This window comes from Mytilus galloprovincialis, chromosome 5, assembly GCF_965363235.1.
Source record: "Mytilus galloprovincialis chromosome 5, xbMytGall1.hap1.1, whole genome shotgun sequence".
NCBI lineage: Eukaryota > Metazoa > Mollusca > Bivalvia > Mytilida > Mytilidae > Mytilus > Mytilus galloprovincialis.
In genome coordinates, this window is record NC_134842.1 from 49,932,786 (window position 1) to 49,942,575 (window position 9,790).

The 9,790-nt window shown below is 35.9% G+C and overlaps 1 protein-coding gene across 1 annotated transcript; it reads left to right on the plus strand.

Moving 5' to 3' along the window:
• The first annotated feature begins 3,135 nt into the window (after positions 1-3,135).
• On the plus strand, positions 3,136-8,552 carry LOC143074062 (uncharacterized). Its single transcript, XM_076249611.1, has 4 exons — positions 3,136-4,104; positions 4,608-6,424; positions 6,884-7,926; positions 8,504-8,552. The coding sequence occupies exons 1-4, from the start codon at positions 3,150-3,152 to the stop codon at positions 8,550-8,552; spliced, it is 3,864 nt and encodes a 1,287-aa protein (XP_076105726.1). The 5' UTR covers positions 3,136-3,149.
• The last annotated feature ends 1,238 nt before the right edge of the window (positions 8,553-9,790 follow it).

Here is a 9,790-nt window from a genome sequence, read left to right on the forward strand (position 1 = left end):
TTCCATCAGCTTATGTGTGTTATGTGATCCTGTTCATGATGCATACCTACCTATGGTTTGTGTTCACACGAATGCTTCAAATTGGTGAATAAAACTATATATAGATATGTAATATAGGAATGCACTTAACATAAAATTATATAACATCTACGACCTACACTAGGGAGGTCGCCAATGCGATTATCGTAACGTAATAATTTCCTTGCGACGGCAAAAATGTCGGATTTTACCCAACTTCAGTTGCTTTGAAAAAGGTGAAATATATATTGTATGGGTAAACAATTGATATGGAAATAAAGTTCAGACATTTATCTTTCTAAATATATAAGTTTTAAAGGTATTGCAGTGAGTTCGTTCGATAAAAAAAAAGTTTGAAGTGGAGAGGTTTTGAAAAAAATGGCCGCCGTGAAAACTATGTGTCAAAAGTACTACTGATTTTGAAATTAATTCCGCAAGCTGTTACTAGTCCGATTTTTTTCTTTAATGGCTTAAAATTTTGGAAATATATTCAAGTTTTATGATCCGGTTGTCAGTCATACCTAGGTATCGATTTTCAGAATAGAAAAAAAAAATCTTTAAAAAAGATGTAAAAAAAAAAATGTTTTCGCCTTTGTAAACACCACTGACACTCGGATTCGTAAATTCCAGAACTTTCTCCTTCCACACGTATCCATGGTTTGACATGAAAAACAATAGCGGCTTGCGGAATTGATTGGATATTTCTATGATCAGGGCGTGGTTTTGACAAAAAATTTAGCGCCAAGAGTTATCTGTTCTTGCCTACCGGAAATTACAAATCCGCCACATTGGTTGTACGTAGTTTTTTACCTTGAGAAAAAATGCCTTTTACCGACTCGTTTTTGGACGGACTGCTGACAGAGGGTGTAGACAACGATGGACATAAGCCACGGAGGCCAATCACGTATGGTAAGTACAGATATTATATCATAAATAATTAAATTGAACCGATTTCAGCGAGGGGGATTTCTTATTTCATAAAATTCCAATGAAAAATCTTTAAACTGTTTCCAAATTGGTTTTTTTTGTTTGCGTAATTGTTAATCTATAAAATGAAAGGGACTTTCTACCAGCAATTTTTTTTAAATGCTCCCAATTGTCCATTATAAAAAATATGAATATGTAATGAGGTAAATTCTCCTAACGTTTTAATTTCATCCGTTCGGAATATCTCGGGTTTTATACATTCATAATTTTCGGAATTTTCGGTGCTCTACATCGTACAGTCCACAGTAAATTACTATTTTTTATTTAAGACAAAAATATGTTGTTCCACCCACAGAATAATAAGTAACTGAGTATATATTTGTTCCTTATTTGTGGACCAGGCATAATGAACAATATTTTTATTTTTTCAAAGTAGTTTGCAGTCAAAACTGGCTATGATAGTTTTGGAGAATTTGCACACATTACATTTATTGTTTTGATCAAACTACAGTAGCCTGAGTAGGGTAAAATTGTTATTAAAACTATATCATAATATCATACAAATGTTTTATTTTTATAACTTGTGTACTGTTCATAATACACACAGTTATTTTCTTTAAATATGATCACGGTTTGAAATGTGTGACACATTTCAGTGGCGGATCCAGAATATTTTATAAGTGGGGGCCCACTGACTGACCTAAGAGGGGGCCCGCTCCAGTCACGCTTCAGGGACTCCCTATACAAGCAACCATGTTTTTTCCCAAAAAGGAGGGGGGGGTGCTTGCCCCTCCTAAATCTGCCTCTGCATTTTAGACAAGCACTGAATCTTGTTTAATTTCAAATTGTGACTTATACATTGGCAAACATATTGTTATCTCATTTTCATTTCAGTTTATTTTGTTGTGATTTTTTTGTTTTATCTTTATTTCATTTATTTTTTATTTACTTAAAACTTTTAGTTGATGTTTACAGGTTTTATTTTTTGCTTTCAGCTTGGAGTTTTATATGTCACTTTGATTTTTTAATTTATATTGTAATTTGATATTTTTGCCTTTTCACTGATACATTAATGTTTAAACAGGATAACAGATGCCGTTTTTGCTCATAACTTATGTACTATTACTACTTAAAGTTAAATATATGATTATGATTAAATATCATATTTTTCCTTACACAAATTCTGTAATAAAAATCAGATCATTGGGGGTGGTCCTGATCCTGAAATCCCAAGCTTAAAAAATGTAATACCAAATCTTACAAAAAGTTAAACACTAACATCCCGGAAGTATCATTGCTAAAGATCCCCCCCCCTCATATCATTGGAATAACCATAAAGGTTTAAAGTTTATCCATATGATCACCCATATCTATCTTTCTGTAGTATGTACATTTCTCATGAAACCCTATTTGCATTTTAATTTCAGAACTGTTTTCTATCATTGTAAGATTTATTTCAGAATAAAGTAAATTAATATGCAGACTGACAAGAACCAGATATTTATTTAAAGTACTAATGTGCATGCATTTTGTAATCTTTAGTTTTATTAAACTTACTTTATTTTTGCATTTATTTTGTTTTGTTTTTCATCATTTTAGTTTGATTTTATTGAGTTCTGGAGATACATGGTATGTAATTTTTGTTTTTTGTATGCTTTTATAAAATTTATAAAAATGAAGAAAAAAAATGCTGTATGATTGTCAATGAGTCAACTCTCAACGAGAGACAGAAATGACAATGTAATAAACAACTATAGGTCATCCTATAGCCTTCACCAATGAGAAAATCCCATTAAATAAACTGTGGTATGTGTACCCAGAAGAAAATATTGTATTTATATAGAAAAAAAATATTTGATTGCAAATTAGACAACATTCCACAAGAGACCTAATAGCACAGAAATTAAGAACTATAAGATACATAATATGTACTGAAAAGGATATGGTATTAATATGAAAAAGAAGATGTGGTATGAACGCAAATAAGACAACTCTCCACAAGAGACCAACTGACACAGAAATTATCAACTTCAGGTCACTATGCTGCCTTCATAGTACATGTATTTGAGTAACAAAATAAAAGAATAAATTCCGACTCTTCTAATAATTAACGAGCCAACACCGGTACCATTTAGCAGTTTATGGTGAAATTTTTGTATGTCTTTGTGAAGGGTTTGTACATTATTTTTTTTTTTTCAGATGACATGAGAAGCATAGCTGACTATGCCAGTAGACGTTTTGGGACTGAGTATGAGGTAGGGCCATCTGGGGATGGTATGGTGAGTGGTACTCAGTCCACAGTAAGTATGGCGGATATTGTCTGGAGTGATATTGGTAAGATACAGCCCAGGATGAGTAAGTTGGTAGGTATGATAGATGGGGAAGCCTGCTTTCCCATCTATCATTTTCTGAGAAATCACCTGGATAGAGTAGATCCAACTACAACAACACAGGTATGTATGCCACTCTATCCAGATGCCAGGACCAGAGATGAATTGGAGTACTTACCAGAGTGCAGACGAAATGGACTGACGGAAGCAGACTTACTGAACACAGGTGCCTCTAGGAAGCTTTCTTCTGGACAGATGTCTCTAGGACTATTGATGGAGGTCCACAGGTATTTAGATAAGTATGGCAGTATTAATAAAGTAGAGAGATTTCATGGTATTGTTTGCTCTTTATTTGAAGTTACCAAGATGACGGACACTGAGAAGAACACCATGCATGTTAGGGTAAAGAGGGAAGTTGATAGAATGAAAAAGATGAAGAAAGCAAAGCAGACTAGCCAGATAGAGGTGCTGAAAAGAGAGTTGTTTGACATGCCTGGTAGCAGTGATGTCTTGGTTGACAGATTAAAATCCCTTAATCTGAAGGTAGGAGAGGTTAGTATTCCTGTAGAGCTACGAGGATTAGTTGAATCCTTGGCTAATGCTTTTTCCTCTATGCAGGAAGAACATGAGAAGTTAGTCACCAGGAACCAGCAGTTGGAGGTAGAGAAAAGACAGACCGAGCAGAGAGGGGAAGCAACCACTACCCAGCACCAGAAAAAAACAGAGGTATTGAAGTTGCGTCTGAATGAAAAGAGCAGACAACTGAAGGCGGCTAGGCGGTTGAAGGACCACTTCAAGGAAAGGGCTGAGAAAGAGAGGTCAAAGTCGGGTATGCATTATAAAATATTGAAAACTGTAATACAACAAAAAGTAAAATAAAAAAAAAAATCACAGAACAATTTACTATAAATAATGTTCTTTTATTATGGCACATAAGCCAACTCATTATTAAATTGTATATCACAAGATTTAATTAATTATACAACTGATACTTACCCTAAAAAAAGAATTAAAAATATATAAAAGGACAAACCAACATTGGCAACCAAATATGGCAACATAAATAGTATCGGGGTTATAATTTAGTACGCCAGACGCGTGTTTCGTCTACATAAGACTCCCAGTGATGCTCAGATAAAAAAAAATAAAGACAACCAAGCATTCAAAACTGTATAATATAAAATATGTGAATAACATTTACAAAGTTATATACCTTCATTGAATGTATATTAATTATATTAAGATATACTACATGCACATTTTTGTGTTCAAATAGAAAAAAATTGCAGAATGTACAAAACAATGTACTAATTTTAATAACTTATATTGCAGAAAAAATCCAACAGCAACAGGAGGTAGGTAGAGGTGCAGAGGGTAGAGTTCAGGAGATGTCCAACACCATCACAGAACTGCAGCGGGAAAAGGTTAACCTTAAGGAACAGGTCAGGTACTATAAAGGTATTGATAATGAGAGACCAGATAATATTTTTTTTTCCAGACGAATTGATGAGTTGAAAGAGGAGGTAGCATTTTGGCAAGGTCGGTATTTGGAGTGTCAGGAGCAGATGGAAGCCTTCTTGAACCAGCGAGAAATTGTAACCTTTCATGATGGTAGGTATACAGACATCATACGAGAGGTCTACATGGAGCTGATGTGTATGAGAGTTGGAGCAAAGAATGTCCCAAAGATCATCAAGACTGTAATGGAGAAGATAACTGGTATGACCCCGCAACGACTACCTGGATCGACATTTGCTAAGTACATGTTGTTGGAGGCTAGGAGTGTAGCTCTTGTTCACTTGAAGGAAGAGATACAGGCCTCTGAAGGTAATATAACTGTAGGGCCTGATGGCACCACTAAATTTGGACATCATTATGGTGCAATTTCAATTTCTTTATCAGGTAAAACCATGTGCATGGGAATGCGTGATATGGCAGGTGGTGATGCAGAGGCATACAGAAAGCTACTGGAGGGCATCATTACAGAGATGACAGGTGATGATAATGACCAGGTAAGACAGGTAGCTGTAAAGATCAAGAACACAGTTAGCGACCAGGCCAGTGTCAACAAGAAGTTCGTTACTTTACTGTCAGAATGGAGAGAGAAAGCCTTACCACATGTCGTTGAGAACTGGGACACCCTTACTGTAGTACAGAGAGAGAGGTATATTACCATTAATTATTTCTTTTGTGGTCTTCATTTTTTAGTAGGTCTGTCAGAGCAGGCGAACAAGACTCTTTCATTGTGGGAGAGTCTTGTTCACTCCGGTGAGAAGGTTGGCGCCCCTACCTTACCAGGAGGATACAGTATACCAGGTGAATCAGGTACAACAAGACTGGTACGGACAGTATGTAAGGCAGTGCAGGATCGTGGATGTGAAAAAGCAGGGAAACCAGTACAGTTCCGAGACTTTTTGCACACTCAAGGGCAGGTAAAGGAAGTGCCTCTAGCTTCCTTCAAAGGTAACAGATTCAACATTTTATTTCACAATGCTGTAGGAGTTTATTATCTACTTAATGATCTTCTGGCCTTTGCAGAGGAGCATAAAGCAGATAATAGACTCTTTACAGCAGTGAACGCTGATCTCTCTATTTTGTCTTTTCAAGCAGGAGCCAGAGCACTAGGTATAGTATCGAAAATGGTGACAGGGCCAATGTGGAGATTCATGGAGGAGAATGGACATGTGAGCGAGTTGACCCCTTTGTATCAGCAGCTGTATGACGCCTTCACAAGATTGTCCACTGACGCTTCAACCTTGATGAAAGGAGAGGAATTCATCTTTGGTGAGGAGACAGTCCAGAAGGATAAGGTATATGATAAATTGGTAAGTCCTTCCCCACATTTGGACAATCTTACACAACAGATTTTAGAGCTTTTGTTTTCATCTTTCAAGGTTGTTTGTAGCAGACAATTGAAAGATCATATTGAGGGTGGTAAGTATGCTACAGGTTGGTCACCAGAGCTTCTCCAGGAGTCAGCGACAGTTCCCAGGACGAATGTTGGACCCGAAAGGATCTTCTCGCAGTTGGACAGCCTTATAAGAGTCATGCCGAGGGCCACCACCAACGCCATGGAGGGGATCACGATGTGGACACAGAACCATACAGCAAACTGGTTAGGAAGTTTGGATGAAGCACATCGTGAACAGGTACTAGAATTTGCATGATGAAAATTATGATTGATTGATTAATTGACTGTTGGTTGCCTAAAGTCCAGTGGCAAATGTTGCATGTATGTTTTTGAAAAGCAAATTCAATAATGCAGTAAAATAAAGGGTCAAATTCACTATAGCTTATCACAGTAAAAGCATTTTTTTAAATTGGGAATTTTAAAATGAGCAAGAATTGATATCTCCCCAAAAAACTTAGAATAAATATAAGAAGGTGTGGTTTGCTTGCCAATGAGACAACTCTAAACAACAGACCAAACAGAAAAAAGGCATTAACAAACTATAGGTCACTGTATGACATTCAACAATGAGCATACCACATAGTAATGGCACTCACATGATATGACCAGAATCAGAACATTTAAATAAAATAATGCATTTGTAATTAGCTTTAAAACCTGCTTTTAACAGTCTAGGTTTGTTTTGATTTTTCTAAAGGTTCTCCGCCAGGCCAGGGAAGATTCTAGGGAACAACGCCAGAGGTATGTTGAGAGGTTAGCAGACATTCGCCAGCAACGACAGGAAGCACTCGCCATGAAGAGGGAGAAGAAAGAGGCTAAGGGACAGCGTGATAGAGAAAGGAAAGAGGAACTCACACAGAAGCTACAGGAAGTAGGGGGATTGTGGAAGACACCAAGTGAGATCGATTCACAGTTGCGATCTCTAGAGAGCGGACAGCGAGTTAAGGCCTTACAAACTCAATTGACATTTAGGCGGTATGTATTGGGTACTCCTAACATAGGTAAGATTCTTAATGTGATGGCTGGTGGCAAGTATTTGAGTGCAGAGAAGTTGACAGCCAATTTGAAGTGTGTAGTACGACAGGCAGAGGATGACAGGGAAGAAAGACAAGCAGTTCATCAAGTAAGTGGTCAGGCTAACCCTCTTTCTAGTACTATTCTGCAGGAGGAGAAGGAGAAGTTCCAGAAACTTGCAGAAGAAGAAAGGCAGAGACACACAGAAGCTCCTAAGAAAAGGCAAAAGACGCAAGGTGGTACACGTAGTAGTAGGGCAGTTCCGATCACACCAGCACCTGACAAACCTGAAGAGTTGATTGGTAAGAGAGTGCAGCACTTGATAGAGGAATTCGATGGATCCAGCAGATGGTACTATGGTATACTTACGGGTCTGAAAGTAAGGCGTGGAAAGTATATGTACAGTTTAGTTTATGATGGTGAGACAGAGACTTTTATTTTCCCTTTGCTAGATGACATGGAGAAGGACGAGTTGAGGATTGTGCCTCTGGATCCAGCATTTTTAGTAGGTTGGCGAGTGGATCACAGATTTCGTCGAGAGGCTGATGGGGAGGAGTTTTGGTACACAGGGACTGTCACTGGGCATGATGCAGATACCGGTTTGTCGACTATTGCGTACGACTTTGAGGATGCTGATGATGTCGACGATGATGATGACAACAACAGCAATGTTTTTGAGGAGCCTGTTATAGAGGATTACCAGAACGGAGATGTGAGGATTTTATTGTAGGAAACTTTTTTCAGCAAAATTAATGTTAGTTTTCTTTCCTTTTCTTTCAGCACTAATTCTTTTTATTTTATTTTAGGTTCTCAACCCATTTCTCTTCTTTTGTAGACTGTTATCCAGGAATATTAAATTTCTTTCCAGGTGCTACTTTTTATTTATTTGTAGATTGGTTGCAGCAAAGTCTTTCGAACGCAGAAAAAATATCTAAATTAACTTTATCTAGTTGTATTCAAAAATTTGGCCATTAATAAAAATTAAGAAATTATCAACTGTAAGTTTCACAATGGTCTTCAACAATGAGCAAAGCCCATACTGTATAGTCAGCTATAACATATTTTAAAGGCACTGAAATAGCAACGTATGCTTATATTTTGTCATCAAGCGTTCCTGATGAAGGTTAATCCAGAAAACCACTTTGTCAGCAGCCAATCTCAAATATAGTAGTACTTTTTTTCCAGATTCACGCATGTAAACCAGCTTTCTTATGACTTGTAAAAACTGCAGGTACTCCAAGGTAATTAAAGATAAATGCAAAATCTTTTATTTGGTTAATAATAAATATATTCTCTTTTGTAGATCGTGGTTAATTTTGGTGAATGTTGGTAAAGAAACAGCTCTGACCTGAAAAGGAATACTTAAGAAACATTCAATAAATTTAATCAAATGATGAATAATAGTTTGTTTATCATTTAAACGATATAAAAAAAGAAGATGTGGTATTTTTTGCCAATGCGACAACTGTAAACAAAAGACCAAAATGACACCGACATTAACAACTGTAGGTCACTGTACGGCCTTTAACAATGAGCAAAGCCCATACTGCATAGTCAGCTAATAGCCTATAGCATTGCATGCATCTAAAACAGTTCAGATAGTCACTGCTGCAAATACCAATGATTACAACATGTAAAAGACTTATAGACTGCATCGGTCTTTACATTTAAAAGCTCACTCAAGGCAATTTTTTTATTAGAGAAACAGTTTTTTCGTAAAACTTTACAATTTTTTTTAGAAATGAGAATATTTAAGTGTAAATTATACATTTTGCAGGAGAAAACATCATAATAGCAATGTCTGACTAAGTAATTATCTAACTCTTTCAGTTTAAATGGATTATTTTTATGTTTTCGTTAAAAATTTGGTTATTTCAAAATTGTAGATTTTTTGTATACAGGTATAGTCCTAACCAAATTACATCTAGGATAAGTATCAGTAACACAAATGCAATGAAATTAGGTTCATTTTAAAGCATAAATAGGCAAATATTTGAAAAACTCCGTGATTTTTAAAATTGACAAAATATTTCTAATTTTTGACAATTTTTTAAATTTTAATTGCATTAAACTCTATTAATATATGCCAAAAAGGTGCTTTAACATGTAAACTCACAGTAACAGTCACAGAATTTTATGAAAAGTTAATGGCAGCTTCAAAATTTCAGATTTTGTGCCGATTTCAGTGCATATTTGACGAAAAATAGCTTAAAAATTAACGTCAAAATGCTGATTTTTTCATTCAATAAATTTTTTTCAGCTTTAAGAGCTTATTTTATTTGTGAAACAACTGAATACCAATACAAAACAAGTAGTAGAAAAAATTAGGGATTTTTTTCCAGCATTGGCTTACCAAAAATGTATTTTTTTGCCTAAAAAAGCTACCTTAAAAAAGGGGGCCTGTCGGCATGGTTTTGATTCACCGAAAAAAAAAATCCGAAATGTTGGCAATATGTCAGTTAATATATTTCTGTTGACTGGTTGGGTCTTTACATAACTGCATAAAACAAGACCTCTGCATGCTTTCCATTGAAAGATATGAATGTCTAAACATAGCAGTTTATTCAAAGATGCCCTTGACACATAGCAA